Raw genomic sequence first — 16498 nt, 5'->3', positions numbered from 1 at the left:
CGGCTGTATGACATGAAGGGATCATTATGCGCAGTGCACGGGGGTGAGATGAGCAATGAGCTTGTCAGGTGGCAGGATCCCCGCGCTGGAGCCGGACAGATCTGTCTGCTGTAACTGGATGTAAAGATGCCTTGGTGTGATTGAGAGAAACAGACAGGGATTGAATTGGCTGCTGGCAGGCTGCAGATGTGTGATGAAATGGCAGCGAGCGGGAGGGTCTTCTCCCCGCGTTGATGCAAAGTGATGCTATTCCAGGTAACTACAAACAGAAAAACATGGGCAGCACTATCAGGAGAGTTAAGCCTTTGTATTTGAAATGGCTATATTTAATATTTTCCAATGCCGTGCACATCAGTACATAGATATTTGGAGTGCTCTCTAGTGCCTTTGCCAGTGTTTGAACCTAGATTCAGTATTAAAGTGCTGGATGTCTGATTTGAAAGCAGCACTGATACTTGATAGGTGGATTTGCTGCCTCCTCTGCCATGAGGCTGTTTGTATTTTAAATGTGGAATGAAAAAAAAAAAACTACACACAGGCAGCCTCCACCTCCCGATGGAGCTCCCTCAGTAATTAATAGGTATTCAATTCTAGATAGGAAGTGTTCCCAGTGACATCCTGCTCTATACTGTACTTCAAGTCTGTTAATAGATGATTGGCAAGCTAAGTTTCCTGAGGACTTTGAACACACATTCAAGGCAGGAGGCGCCTTCACTGTATTTCATTCTCCAGTTGTTGACTCCAAACCGCGCTGCTGCTGGAAAAGCCATTGATTCATCTCTCACCCTCATTGCAGTTTGCTGGTTCTTCAGAATAGGGCGAGATTGTGTTTTGTCATAGGTCGATGGCCTGTCACTTTTTTGCCTTCTCCATTTTTTGTGGGTCTTTTTGACTAACATCTGCGTTTTATGAAGCTCAGAGCAGCGGCAGGATGTGTGAGGGTTAATGGCACTTGGCTTTCATGACAATGTCATTTACAACCCAGTTGCTCTTCCATTTACCCCTAAAGGAAAGGAGAGAAAATGGCATTCACTGCATATGCATGCACTGCTGAGCAGCGAGCATGCGACTTGTGTATATTTCTTTGTGCCTGGAGGCTTTTCACGCTTTAGAAAGGGCTTCAGGCGATAGCAAAAAGCCAAAGTATTTAGAGGAAATGGCATTCATTACCAAGCTGCTGGTAAATCTTTAATCAGGAGAGAAAAATATCTACTTTGTCAAACATGTCAGACAAGATTTGGGGAGAAATTTCAGATTATTAAATGCACGTTTGAATTTTATGCTACAGCTTTCATGTCACATATCAAAGACACGTTTTTCCAATGGAAGAAAGTAGTAAAATATAAGCTCTCTGAAAAAAGACTTTACATGGCTGCTAAGACTAAAATATTGACTCTCATAAAGCGCCATCATCTATCAAAGAACAGGCATCAGAAATGGTTAGATTCAAAAACACAGACGATGAGAAATCCATTACATAGGATTAGGCAAGGAACATGGGATTTTAAAAGAGCTTTAAAAATACCATTGCAGTGGACAATCTAATCCAGCGTGTGGGCATGTTTTTGCCTTTTTATGTTCCTGGTACCTGGTAAGGACTTGCTGTTGTGATTACATTATTACACTGTGATTGGATCCCTTCTGTTTAAGCTTCGTGCCTTTTGTCTGCTTGATTGCTGCCAGTGCAGTTCCTCAGACCAATCAGCTTTCATGGAAATGTACATTCATGCACAAGTGCAGCTAATGGCAAAAGTCCTCAGTTGGCTCCTCCTTGATTTTTTTTGTCACATCACGTGATTTAAACTGTATATTGATTATATAAAAAATCCCTGGATATGTGTAAAGTGGCTAATATTATAAAATAGTGTAAGATGCTACCTTGCTTAAGCATCGACTACGATTTGAGACACAATTATATCAATGCTGTCCATTGTGAGCTAGAGAGTGTCTCCTGAAGCTGCATCTGTTAGATAGAGAATGCCTAGTGTGTGTCAGCGTGTGCATTTAGACACACGTGATGAAAGGAGGTCTGTTTCCGCCTCCGTGTCACTGTGAGACATTCACATGGACACCGGATATCCATCGGCGGCGGCGGCGGTGCTGTGGTTAATGTCGCCTGCCTTCCAGCGCGATGATTCCCCCACAACTCCACTTCCCTCGTTTGGGTTCAGACAGCCCATGATACCCTTTACTCACTCGTTCAGTCATTTAGTCACCATGTTATCTGTCAGCCTCATCAGATTATACTTTATGAGAGACAGCTCTGGCATATCTGGTCCTGAAAAGCCTGTCGCCAATCTTTAAATATCGATCCCCTGGGCCCGAGCAGAGGTGCCTCTCACGAGTGCAGGAAAAGAAGAGAGAAAAACAGATCATTAGTGATTTTAATTAGGTGATCTGTCAAGCTGCGATTGCCAGATGTAAGCGTATGCATTTGGGTCGATGGCAATCCCTCTCACAATCCTCTCTTGTCACCTTGGGCGTGCGGAATGGAGGATGACTCTCGCTAGAAGTGAAAACAACCAGTAGGGGAACACAAAAATTGTGTCACTGCGTATGTGTGTGTGTGTGTGTGTGTGTGACAAGATCTTTCTCAAGACTGGAGCTGGTGGGAAAACGGCACAGTGGCATAGAGAGACTTTGGAAAACAAGTTACGTTTTCCAGGGCTGAGTTTTTTTTAAAAGGGTGTTTTATAAATCGTTATAAATTGTTGTTGTTATCCACATTTTTTTAATACCAGTGGAATACAAGTGAAATCATGTTTTTAACGATTTGAGAGATATCTAAAGCTGGAATTAAATGGCATTGGTGAATTAATAGGAATCAGGAAAACATTTTTTGACAGTGAGAAATTGTCTTGACTGTCCTCCCTCCTCCGACACAACTAAGAGACTCAGACAAATCTCTTTTTCAGTTCAGCATTAAACATCATTACTTATTTATAACTCAGTGCCAGATGACGGGGTGGGGGGGGGGGGGGGGGGGACGCAGCAGGCAGACAACACCGCAACTCGCCTGGTGTCTCTCTGTGAGATATCTGATTGCTCTGTTTAAACCTGTCTTTCATCTAGTGCTGCTACAGAAAACCCAATTATACAAGAGCTGCAAATGGACTTTTGATTTAACAATACATCATTTAATTGGCATATTAGAAGTGCCCCCAAACATCCGGCTCTAGCTCTCAGCGCAAGGACTGCAGTCTCCAGCAGAATGCATTTCAAGCGAGAGCGAATCCTTCAGTAATGTTTAAATTGAGCTGTTTTTAATTAACTCTAAATGCTGCATTGTTTTCTCTTCCTAATTTCAGGACAGATTTGGCACACTGAATTCAAGTGAACACCATGTGGGAGAATTAGCATCGTGAGATCTGTGTGCAAATGAGTTTTCGTAAAAAGTTGAAAATCAGACCGAGCTAACACTCATGTGCTCTCTTTGTCCCCCCCCCCCCCCCCCACAGATCCCAGCGAGGGCTTCCACTGCCAGGACGAGTGTCGCATCCTAGGCCACTCTGACCGCTGCTGGATGCCCCGTGCACAAATCCCACCGCGAGCCAAATCACCCGAGCACGGCCGCAATGTCATCGCTCTGTCCATCGAGGCCACGACGGTGGACGTGCCCCACTACGAAGACGGCACCGCCAAGAGGACTTTTGCCACCTTCGGCAAGGATGGACCCGAGGACGTGGAGCGGGGAGAGATAAAGGGAAAGCGGACTCAGGAGTCTCAGGTGTGCAGCCCCAAGGCGAATGGAGGGGCTGTCCGCGAAGCTGGCAACGGGCGCGAGGCGGCCAGCCCCATCACCTCCCCCGTGCACCTGAAGAGCCCCCTGTCCAAACCGTCATCTGGCTACAACACGCTCAAATGCCGCGACGTAGAGCGAATCGCCAACCACAGCTTTCTGCGGCAGCCGGAGGGGAAGGACAGTGAGCCGGCGGTCAGGGAGATCAACACGCTTCTCCACGACGGCCGGGACAAGGAGTCCCCCAGCAGCAAGCGCCTGAAGGACATAGTGCTTTAGCGAGCTTCTCTATGACGCACACCGACACGCATACACACATACAGTGTAAACTCACATATATATACCCCGCAATAGCTGTGTGTACACAGGAGGACGTCCGGCCGTGGCAGTAGAGAGACACACCCGTTTGCAGTATACAATAATGAAGAACCAGCTCGGGCTGCCGATGATGGACTGTAGTGTGCTGCAGCTTGATGTGTGCTCAAGCTGAGGTAGTGGATGTGGCTTTGTTGTAGTCGCAGTACGTTTTCCTTGTTTGCTTTCTGTTCAGTTTTCTTTCTATCAGTCTGCAATGAGTGGACAGGCAGGTTACTGTTGACTGCATGGACATGGCCCGGCGGAGCTCTCCAGCCACTTGCGCCAAAGCAGGACAGGACACGCGTTTTGGACACCCGAGGTGCCGCCTCACACGTACAGTTATGCCTTTTGAACTACTTTTGTATCACAAACTGATATTTGCCTTCTTTGGTTTTGCAGTTTGTTCTAGCTGCCAAAATCGCTCTTTGTTCCTTTGTATAGTGAGCGCCGTCAGTGTAATAAGCAACAACAGACCAACACAGGATTCAGCTCAAAATATTCTCAGTGCATTCAGGAGCAGGGGAGCGAGGCCTTTCCGTTTCATTCGCCCCTCTCCCCGACTAATAAGAGAAACCTTCTCGCCGTATCCCTGAGGACATCCTAGTGTCATCAGACTGTGAGGTCTTTACAGTATTTATATTTGATCATGGATGGAGCTCAATGAACTCTCACTATCTGCCCCGTCGCTCTGAACACTGGAAGTTGGACCGACCGATCCTTGTGTTCAAATTGAGTTGTGTGAAAAAAAGACTTACTGCTTTTGAAATCTCCTGTGCCCAACCTTGATTGTAGCCAGTGGAGCACAAATTAGAACTTTGTGCTCTGGTCTTGTACTTTTTTTGACTTTTGATTATGGGGCTAGGATAGAAGGGATCGTCACTCATGTCTTGCTATGTGAAACTCTGTATAGGGTTTACTATTATCATTTTTAATAACCTGTTGTTATGTGACAATCCCTTTAATGTTTTGTTTCAAGAGAAAAAACAAATAAACATTGGTGTTCAACTGAAGCTACAGTAGCGTTTGTTACACAAACACAAAAATGAAAAAAAACATATATGCCAAAATATATTTTATAAATAATTTAAAAATGTATAATGAGAATATTTAATGCTGTGTAGTTATTTTATGAGTAAGTTATACTTGGAAAATTAACTTGCTTTTGTTCATTTGTCTTTTGCTTTTTTATTGAATCTGATTTTATTTTTCATTTTCAAATGAACTTTTTTTTGTTTATTGTGTGACCCCTGGCAACTGTTGACTTGCAGTCTACCTTGTTGTAAAGAGTTTCTTATTGGTCAGTTCTTGTGCCATCAAGTTTCTGTGTGGGCTACTAGAAAATGTTTAAAAAAAAGACAAAAAAAAATTCAACAAAAAAAGCGATTTCAGCACCAACATTAGTGTGTCAGTTCAATGAGCTTAGAGTGAGATAGCAAAAGAAACCAAAAAAGATGCAAACAAAACCTTAAAGATTGCAGGATGTTGCATAATCTTAGTATCTAAGGAGGAGAAAGAACGGCTCCCAGTGTTCTCCAAGCTGGTAAACAGGTGTCTACCTATGGTAAGAGTCGGCTTTCCCATTGGGCCCAATCCAGTTTAAATAAGACTTTTTCAGCTTCGACTGAGGGCATTCTGATGTGCAGAATAGCTTTGCCCAGCACTGCTGTCACCCTTCGCCATCTGTGTTCACATGAACTCAAAGATAAGGTTACGACCAGAGTGGTACAAACATGGCTCTCCCCTCCAACAGGCACCACACAACAGACTGGGTGGAATCGTGTTCCAATGAACTAAGGTCCCTTGAGAACCGTGTTGCACATCAGCAATGTGGTTTTTGTTGCTTTGCAGTAAACTATGTACAATGTCGAAAAATATGAATGAAAATGGACAAATTGCATACAACAAACTAGATCTTGTAGCTGAATGTTTTGCTGGTCTCACCCATGGCTTCTGGCAACATGAAAATCGGAATAATCACTGAATGTATACAGCAGCTTATAATTAAACTATTAAATGTTCTCTGCTTTGATTCCTTGTCTTTACTCAGCTGATTTTGATTTGAAAATTGTGATGTGGAAATTGACTGTTTGTAACACTCCTGCAGCTATCGAGCAAACTGATGATAAAACCAATTAGGACTTATTCGTGGAAACAGTATCTAAGATTCAGGGTTCCAGGGGAGCACCTCCGATGACAGCGCTGGCCAGGAGATGCCTTGGATATATGCCCCAGTGGCCAACTCTGGTATTGTAATTAAAAAATAAAGACAGATATTATTAATATAACTATTTTGTACAGACCAGGAAAACTCTATTTGCGTTGTGCCTTACGTTGGCACATGTCCAATTCGTGCTTACTGCAATTCAAATTATCACTTTTGACCTTTTTTAAAGCCAGATTTCACATGTATTTGTATCTTAGCTGCACAGATTTGTACAAAGTGGGAGTTAGCAAGCTCAGCTAACTAGCATTCATATGTTGTCTTGTTACTTCCACACCTGCTGAGTCCTGTAAAGCTCTTGCACACCTGGGTGTATTTGAACAACAGTGCACAAAGAAGAGGGTTAGCTGTCACTCATGGGTCCAAACGGTAAATGACCAGACTGTCACTGACTGTGACAGGTGTCCTGTAACCTCAGTCCATTGAGTGAGTTGAATCAAAACACATAGAAACTATCAAATGGAGTCATGGAGTAGTGTCCAAATCACAGATGGGGCTATATGAGCCAAGAGAACAAAAACTGCCAGTTGGATCACTGGGCTCAGTTCGGGTTTGGACACAAAACAGATAGAATGCCTGTGGGGTTCAGGTTGGGCTTTATCTCTCAGGCACTGTCGGGTTGGGACAGAACATTTCAGCTGAGACTGTGGATGCATATAGAGTCTGTAATAAGTCACTTGACAAAAAATGCACCTGCTGAGGTAAAACAGAAGAATAGTCTCTCTGGTTGCTCACCTGTAGAACCAGTTCACATATCAAGGCTAGGTCCTCTTGCAGGTTTGAATCAGACGCTTGTGTCCCTTCTGTTTCCTTTCTTTCCCGACTGTCGCTGTAAATAGAGCAGAAATGGAAACAAAAAAAAACAATAATGAATTCAAGTGACCATTAATTAACTTGAATAATGTGAAAGCCAGCATCAGTCATGAGAAACTCCTCCTCGCCATAATACATTTATCATCTTGAAAATGATGTGCGTGTCTGAGGACTGTTCTCGAAAACAGCATGATAACACATGGAGTGATGTCTATTCAATTTGTCATGATATAATGGATATAAACAGTTTGAGTCAGGGCTGGCTTCAACTCTGCATTAATATTCCATGCATCTGTTGTTGCTCTCCCCCATTATTTCCCAAGCAGACCTTGGAGAATCTTTCAACATGTGGGGCGAGAGCATCTTAGAGTTGGTCACACGTTGCATTGGTGAGATATTTAACGTTGCAAAATTCTCCTTAAAAAGACTAGAGCTAAATGCTACATGTAGCCTGTCAGAGATTTGAGACCTACATAATGGTTAATGCTGTTTTACAGGCAACCGTGTGATGTCATTGCAACAGATTCCGCCTGAAATATTGATCGATTATTCAACTTTGAGTGGAAGCTGAGAAACACGTTGAAAGGGAATATAGGGCCTGCTTCTCTCTCGGCTCGTCTGCAACAATTTCTATGACATTTTCACTCGATAACAGCTCCACTTTCCAACTCCCCCGTACACAGGAGATCTTTCTCCTGAGTACGTTTGTATGGATTGATGAGGGGCAGCAGTGGATAGATGTAGAACAGGATACATTCCAGCACTGTAGACACAGAAGAAGAAGAAGAAGAAGAAGAAGAAGAAGAAGAAGAAGTGAAAAAGACACACCACCGCTGCCACACAGCTGCCCTCCATGATAAGAAAAGGAGGTTGGCTTCATTTCTATAATTAATTTGACATTCCTTCTTTACCCTCTGGTAGAGCCAACATGAAAGCTGGGCTTAAAGCACACTTGCTAACACATCCATTAGTCTATAAGGAGGATCTGGTTTCTTCCAGCTAAGTTCTCTTCTCTTGGGCAATACCGCTATTCCAGCTCTGCCCCACTCTTATGAATTACTCATGCCCTTTCAGTAGTGTTTAGACCCCTGGGTCTCCATAACAAACTTGCCTGAGCCAATGGTACTGGCCTACCTCCATCTGAAGGGCAAAGTAAGCATTTAAAGAGCAGTTTCATTATCATTAACCTGAAAAACTGACTTGGTGGCGGATTATTCCAGTTATTCTCTCAAACTCATATGTTCAAAAACGTTGTCTTCCCAAGCAGCAGCTTCCCCCGGAGTCAAACCCAACTTGGAATTCACGAGCCGCATTTGTTAATCCCCGGGACTGTTGCTTGCCCACGCATGTGTGATTACTCCTGATTCACAATAGTCATGGAGAATATTCTTCATTACAGCAAGATTTATAGCAAAGGTTACCAGGACACACTTCCTATTAACAGCCTATTAATGTTTCAATTATCATTTTGCAAAATGGTGAGGGGGGGGATTCAGAGAGAACAATTAAAATGATTTATTTCTGACACAGATGTGCTTTGAAGAAGAGCAGGAGGGCCTGCAGCCGTGCATTCCTTCAATACCAAATAGTCCATTGCCTGTTCTTTTGAGGGAGCCCCCCCCCCCCCCCCCCCAGCCAGCCCCCAATCACACGCACTGATCTTTGTCGCTCTAGTGACCTCATTCTCTCAGAAGGACCTGCAGCTGCTCCTTCCTCATTATGACCAACTACTCCATTCAAGAACCTCTGGTGGAGGATCACCACTGGATTACGTGACAGCCAAGATGTCTTGGAAATAAAGCAAGGTTTTGTTTCCTTGAAAAGATGAAAATAATTTCAATTTCAATTCAGTTTTGACTGTTATTTGGTGTAGCTGGAAAGTCCAATGGTTGCTTATTTCAATGACTGCACCCACAAATACACTATCTCAGCCCTCTTCACGCATTCACTTTGCCAAATCATTTTTATTTCAGGCTTGCAAGTTATAATGAATCTAGCATATTTGGTTCACACCTCTTCTCCAATTTTTCTCCACAAATGAGCAAGTGCGGTGATCAACACATGAGATTCACAAGGTCGGGAAGTAGATTTTTATTTTTTTTACTTTTGCTGTTTCCCAAAATCTCACTTAAACTCAATCTCAATTCAAAGAATCTTCAAAGAATGGAGCTCTTATTTTGGGCCTGCAGGGCAGATTCCTCTATCATGCGCAGTTTCTCTGTTCTCTTTAAAACCAGTTACCATAAAGATAATGCTTTGTTCCACAGACTCACACCTATAAGCAAAACGATTAACATCTCTGCTGGAGAGAAATCCAACAAAGCCCAGAGCTGGTTTCACCTCAGCCTGTCCTCACCATACACTGAATATTTAACGCTCCTCGCACCACATCTGTCCTGGTCCCTTGTGTCCCGTGGATGACAGGTTCAGACTCTGCCACTCGTAAAGCTTTGCCACAGTCCTAGTGGTTTGATAGAGTTGAGGGCTTCGATTGGGATATTAGCTTCCCCCGGCCACAGGAAGTTTGTAGAAATTATTAATTCTCTCAGGGACGCATTTGTCTTGGCCAGAAGGCAAGTCTATCTAAACAAGAAGAATAACCTTTTGTTACAGCTTGATATTGTATTGAAGAGGTTAGTCCTTGTCACAATGAGAAGCGGGCTGGTCATTGCTATCAGCAAGAAGACTGATCACCCTCTCTATCTCCCCACCACAACTACTTATCTAATAGGCCTGGCCAGTGGCCACTTCTCTTTGTGGTAGTCACAATGGAACTTTGATCACTGCTGAAATGAGCGGCACAAACAATAGTCTGCATTCACAGAACACCACAGAGTCCCGAGTGAGATGGGAAGCAGCGGCTGCCACATTCCCCCAGCTAGCTTTAATTGGAAGTGATGCTAGACAGATCATATCATAACCATTAGTGATGCCCTGATAAAACTGACCTGGGAGCTGCTCTGTGAAGCCTCTTTGTCTGAGAGGGGTCCAAAGAGCCCCCAGGACCCTTCTCCCTGCCATCTCCAGCAGCAATCATAGGGTGACCTCTGCCACCTCTCTCAGCCCTGAATGCCCAGGATGCTGGCTCTGGGGCTGGGGAACAGGGGCAGTTGACCTCCCCCTCTCTGGAGGATAAGAACGCTGATAGCAGGGACTAGGAATTAAAGACTGTGGCCTTTGAAAGCCTCCATTATTGTCAGCGGCAGCACAGCAATGAATCCCACTGGCTCTCTCTATAGACGTGCATTATCGGCGGGGTGATTATTTGACCCAAAGTCTCTGTTTGCCAATGATTTATTTCACCCTGGCACAGGTACTATGCCTGACCTCTCTGACCTTTTGTAAGAAAAACAGTGACAGAAAACACCTGAATAGTGCTGGACTGTGGGTTGAATAAGTCATACAAATGTCTTGGGAGTTTTAGGAGCCATTTTTAATCTATTTTTGAATCCATTTCAAATATAATTCCCTGTCTCAGAGGAAAGAAGCCCTTTGCAGGAATACACAGGGAACTAAAAAGATTGGGTCAATTGTTCCTCCGCTACAGTAATTCAGAGAGATGGATCGTAGTCCAAAGTGAGACCAAAATGTGCTGTGAAAAGCTAAAACCAAAGGAGCATGTCAATTCAAATGTCAGTTCTCGAGGTACGCTCGCAGACAAGAGAGTAGGACTCTAAAATATGCAATATCTTCAAAAACCTTTGAGGCAGTCAGGGGTCTTTGTTTTCTGAAGTGTTTCTCGCTGTTCTGCTTCGTGTGATTTTTCTCATCTACAAACGTTTCTTGTAGTTTGAAGATATTTTTTGGCAAAATATGACTCAAGTTTTTCCGACACTGAGACACATTTTCTTCTTTGCAACTGCAACTCTGATGAATTGATAATCTACAATGCATTTAATGACACATTGATTTTAACCTTTTTTGCTTTTCAGCTTCCATTTATCACAGTGGTTTAGGCAAGCAGCAGTTTATAGGGTTCAGTTTCCCCGGCCCTCTGTTTTGATAAGGGGTGAAAAGAGAGAATAATGTTTTTTGGGGGTTTGTGTAACAAGGAATTCAGCTGCGAAAGAAAGTTTGTGGTAGAACTCAGCCGATGGTGAATAAAGACGAACACTTTAAAACCATCATACACTAGTTTCTTCAAGTTTTCTCTCATCAGCAGTCGCTCGGCTAAATCAACATGCTGAACTGCATAGTTCATATCATGGCATCTTACATATTTGACATATCACAGGTTTTAGATCTCTAATAACACAAAGAGTGTATATCGTAATGTGTCCTTGCTCAGATTAGGCAAAAAACACACTTTAAATACGATCAGGGAAGGACACTGTTTTTATTAAATATTAATAAACTTAAAAAAATGAAATTAACTTCTTTGTACTTATGTTTGACCAAGGCCACAAACTTACCCTTAAAAAGGCTTTTAAAAATGTATTTAGTCTTTTGCTTTTATTGCATTGCACAAGCTGCTTTTATAGGTAAGCAAATTAAATATTTTGTCAGTGAACTATTTGCATTTAACTAAATTTATATAAAACATAATTTGAATATATATATTTCTTTCAGAATAAATGTTCTGCTTCAAATTCCAGTTCTACTTTAAAGCCCTTTCTCCACATTAAGTTGTCCAATAGGTCCCAACCAGCCAGTTTGATTTATAATACCAATACTGATCAATTAAAATGAATTTTTCCCTCCAGCAAGTATTCATCTCCACATGTTTACAAAAAGTGGAGATGAGGGAGCATCTTAAATTCTATGTGTTAAACTTACTATACATGTATGCTAACATATATTATTCATAACAATATCAAACCAATTCAGTTAAATTAGGATCGCAATTTAAATATGAATGACGTACAAATAAGATGTCACCCGATAAACACATGCATAATGTTCACACAATGCTGTCGTAAATAGGTGCCTTTGTTGTCCTTGTAAAAGCCTGTGACAAAGAAGGGGTTGAATGGTTCTCACTATTCTGCAAGAAGAATACGAGATTACTGAGAGAGCTGAAATTGGAACGTTGTGTAGAGTGCACGCTACTTATTGTTCCTTATGTTATTTAAATCTCTGGACAAAAGTGAATGGATCGCCTGCAGCTCTGACTGCAGGTGTGTGTAGTTTCTTGTGCAGCTGGTGGAAGGAATTGGACATGGTTTTTGTTTGGGCCAAAGTTGTAGAAATTGTTCCAGACACATTTCTGCACAACACAAAAAAAAGAACATGAAATAGCGTCTGGATTAAAGCGCTAGAAGAGAAGGAGGGCGCTCGGTCCACGGTGGCGAGTGGCTGCATCATCACAAATACATCTTCACAGATTTCTTGTGGGCGGTTTACGTAATTTGTTACTCGACACTGGGGCTCGTCAACACACAAACCAGTGTATGTGTCCCCATGCTGAGTGTTGTATCTGTAAAATCCTGGTTCAGCCTACAAAGGCTGATTTACCAACCCTTGTGGCCACACTCGATTTCTCTATATGCATTGAGTACTGTTCTCAGGTGACCTTGTTTATGTTAACACTTCCTTCAGTGCGGAGCATTATAATCAAATTGAAGTGTAAAATGATTTTGTCCTCTTTGTAAAGTTGTATTCAGACTCCAACAGCCACGGCAGCTCGGTGCAGCAATGCTACGCTTTCAGAAGTCACACACATCCCTGGAGACTCAGTGTCTCCCTTCAATGTGACCTCATGAAGAATAAGTAGCCTGGTCTGAGGTCCCCCTCCCCAAAAAGAATTAAACAATGGAAGGCCTGGCTGATACCAGCAACATGGCAGGAGAGGGGGGGGATAAAACCTACCTTCAATGCACAGTGACAAACTGTGTGTGTTTTGAAACTTCCCCCCCACACTGATTCCTGGGAGCCTATTGTCAAATTGAACAAGATGGCCTCTAATGAAGCTGCACCTCAATTTCCAAAGCAAACTAGCATTTTTATGGAGCAGAGTGCCACCATTACGGGAGGCTCCTTGTGGGATTGTCTATATTACAGCTTCAGTGGTGCAGTTCATCATGTCCTCAGATCAGCATGAGCTGGCAAATGCAGTGGTAGAGGGAAGGTTATTACCTCAAGTAAGTACTCTACGTTTCCATCTGCGTTTGTTTGTTAGCAGGATTATGCAAAAACTGCTGGACAGATTACAACCAAACTCGGCAGAAGTATGAGGTTTGGTCAGGGAAGAATCCTAATCCAGGATGTTTTATCAATTTCTATAATATCGCGTGATAGGGTGTTTTTCTGCATTTAAATTGATCTCTCTGAGAATAATACATGGATCTTGGTGAAGATCCAAATACAAATCTGGCTCTAGTGAGTTGAAATGTGGTTTCATAAAGGGACTGATTCTGCTAAGTGCCATTCTGGTTGGTGAGAGCAGTGTGGATTGGCCCAAACTGTTTATTGTCAGTGATCATCCTTCACTCACTGACCATAGTATGAAAATGACTGATAATTAGGTTTTTGTATTTATAAGAATGCAGATAACCTGCAGGAGTCACTGTTTGTAACATGCGCTCGAAAAAAGTTACAACAACTTTGTCAAAGACAGATTTTCTGTTTGCTTGACAGGACCACAATTCTAAACGTTTTTTCCAAAGCCTTTAGAGACAGTAATTGAGGCAGACAGGAATTGTTGTTTGCCGCCTCATATCAGTAAAATGTTGTGCTCTATTCAGACAAAAGCTTTTTCAGTTTGTAGAGCAACTATCTGTCAGTCAAGTAACATCACAGATTACAGTTTTAGGCCTCAGGAAAACGCAGCATCAAACCTTCCGAAGTTGTTTTAGCCCCCCCCCACAAAACAATGATTGAGTGTTTGAATAAATTAAACAACAGATAAAAGCTAGAGTTTAATCTCCCACAGTATTCTCTCATAACCAGAGGAGGAACACAATACTGCATACTGCTATCCAGTGGGTTTTGATATAGAAATATGATTATTGTGATGATTATCAATCGAGCAGAGACCAATGTCCTTTTGCTGCACTTTTTTACCTACACTGTTTGGAGGTTGAAAAAAAAAAAAAACGCCAAGCTAAGACAACTAATAGAAAACCTGATCACCCTGGAGGACGTATTTTTTTAATTCTTCTGGCACCTTAAAAAGATCCGGGGTGAAGAGCTAATGGTGCGACAGAAATAAGATGCCAATATTTTCATTACATCAAGCGAGAAATGGGTTATTAAAATTGCAGCATAACTGTGTGTTTCCTGTTCATCTCTCTTGCACTGTGGAGAATAACGGCGGCTCAGTGACTAACTCAATGCTGCGGATTGAGCCTGGTGGCAGGAGTGAACAGTGGTATCAGTGAAAATGTGCCAGATACTGCTGCCCTCACATATAAGTGTTGGCCTCTGAAAGAACAATGGCGTATAACTTGTTTTGACCGAACTTGGCTGCAATACGGGAAATACCAATTTCCACTTGTGTCGTTATCAAGTCAAAAGTGCAAGCTTCTATACACACACACTTCAAATAATGATTTCCAGGACACTCACACACACACACAATACAAGGATGAGCACTCCACATACTCAAGGAAACATGCACCTACAGTATTCACGTCAGCACTGACAACAGCACTGTCTGTCGAACATTATAAGTGGGGATACAGACTCTCTTGCGCCGTGATTCAGCCTCTGTGTATTCTTCACCAGAAAATCTTCTACCACATAAGCAACGACTGCAGAAAAAAAGGTTTTCAGCTTTTTAATCATTTCTGTTGAGGGCGAATGCACAATGCGATCCTGATTGGGCAGCGTCGTCTCGATAACCATGATTTTCATGATGATTGCAGTGTAGGTCCACACACCAAAGCCTCTGACCATCAAAATTCCACTGAGTGAAAAGAAATCATTATTACAGTGTTAAAAATCTCAGTGTGGTTCTGCTGCAGCACCACAGCCTTTGCCCAGAAACAAAGAGCGTAACTGGGGTGATGCAGGCATTCATTAAAATCAGGGTTTGGCATGATTAATGGCACTTGCAATTTACATGGAAGAATACAGGCTCTGTTGAGGCTTGGGGAGGAAAATTGGACTGCATTGGGTAGAGGGGTGGGTGGTCCTTACTTTGCTCTGTGGAAACCCACTTGCTTTGTCAGGCCGTGCTGCACTGCGATGCCACTCAGGGATAAAGTCTCCAGAGCAAAATGAGTTTCCTTTGACGAGTAGCATCTTCATTTTTTACATTTTCTTTCCCCTTATTTTGGAGCGGGGGGAGGCTGATCATTATTTGCTCATTTTGCATTCATTTCATCGGAGATAATTTATCTCTGTCTGCTTTAATGAAGTGATAATTCCATGATAATTAACGTAATCCTGCACCAAAGCAAATTTGCCTAATGACTGTTGTTTTGATAGTCGGATTCGGTGCATGAGGGTATATGTCCACACTGGGAGGAAGCGCGGCTCAATGCCAGGCAGAGGAAGCAGGAGGAAGCAGAGTCAGGAGCCAAAAGGACGGAGAAAAGTACCAGGGAATTTTTACTTTGTGACCTAAACTTTCTGTGGTGGGGTGAAGGGACCCAGAGCACTTTCCCTTTCAGCAGTTCAAATAATAGGGTGCTAATAGGTCAGCTCAGTGGAAGAAAGCCTGTTTGGCATGCCCTCTTATGTCTGACTACAAATACGTCTGCCTGGAGATGATGAGGCAGGTGACCGAGTGCCTGGGCCAAGGTATTGTCCCTGACATTTCATTTGTTCAGGGGTACCAACTTTGACATTTCATTTGTTTAATATTTGTCAGACTCACACACCCAAAAAGTTTAACCTTCTCCGGTCCTGGAATAAAGATCCATAAATACTCCCCTTGCAGTCGAGATGTGAATAGATTAGCATTGGATAAGGCGTCAACAATTGATTGTGGCACAAAGCTGTGCATTCCTGACCCCTCACAGAAAACTGTGGGCACTGCAAGTCCATGATGAATGGATCCCTTTGCTGAAAGGTATATTTAGGGTTTTTGTTCTGAATATAAATATTTAAGCCGCAAGTCCGTCTCTGCTGTCAATTCTGACATTTCAACCCAAATGTATAGCATCAAATAACAAATTAAAACAAAATTTTACCGGATAAATGAGCACTTTAAAAAAAAATTGTGTGATAAGAACGACCTAGAGAAATATTGCGACGTGTACTCTGACTTTTTTAGATCGGTCTATGTCCCATATGCTAATGCAGAGAAGGCAGGTGTTATGGCCTCACTTTTGCGGAGAAGTCAATTTGTGTATGTTTATGCACAAACTTTGATAGGCTACAAACATACATGCAGACCTTAGAGTTTTAATAGCCTCAGATGATATTTTGTTGTATAGATGTTTACCTCTTAAAAATAATTCCATCTATGTCCAGTAACTTGC

The 16498-nt window shown here is 42.6% G+C and overlaps 1 protein-coding gene across 2 annotated transcripts in view; it reads left to right on the top strand.

Moving 5' to 3' along the window:
* The window catches only part of pcdh19 (protocadherin 19), a 53638-nt gene extending 47524 nt beyond the window's left edge, over window positions 1–6114 (top strand). For both annotated transcript variants that reach the window (XM_062394425.1, XM_062394424.1), the window contains exon 5: window positions 3459–6114. In XM_062394425.1, the coding sequence (XP_062250409.1) occupies window positions 3459–4018 (560 nt within the window). In that variant the 3' untranslated portion in view covers window positions 4019–6114. The remainder of the gene's footprint in view (window positions 1–3458) is intronic.
* Window positions 6115–16498: the final 10384 nt, after the last annotated feature.

This window comes from Platichthys flesus, chromosome 8, assembly GCF_949316205.1.
Source record: "Platichthys flesus chromosome 8, fPlaFle2.1, whole genome shotgun sequence".
In the NCBI taxonomy this organism is placed as follows: domain Eukaryota; kingdom Metazoa; phylum Chordata; class Actinopteri; order Pleuronectiformes; family Pleuronectidae; genus Platichthys; species Platichthys flesus.
The sequence above is the reverse complement of the archived record's forward strand: the minus strand, read 5'-3'. Positions and strand labels throughout refer to the sequence as shown.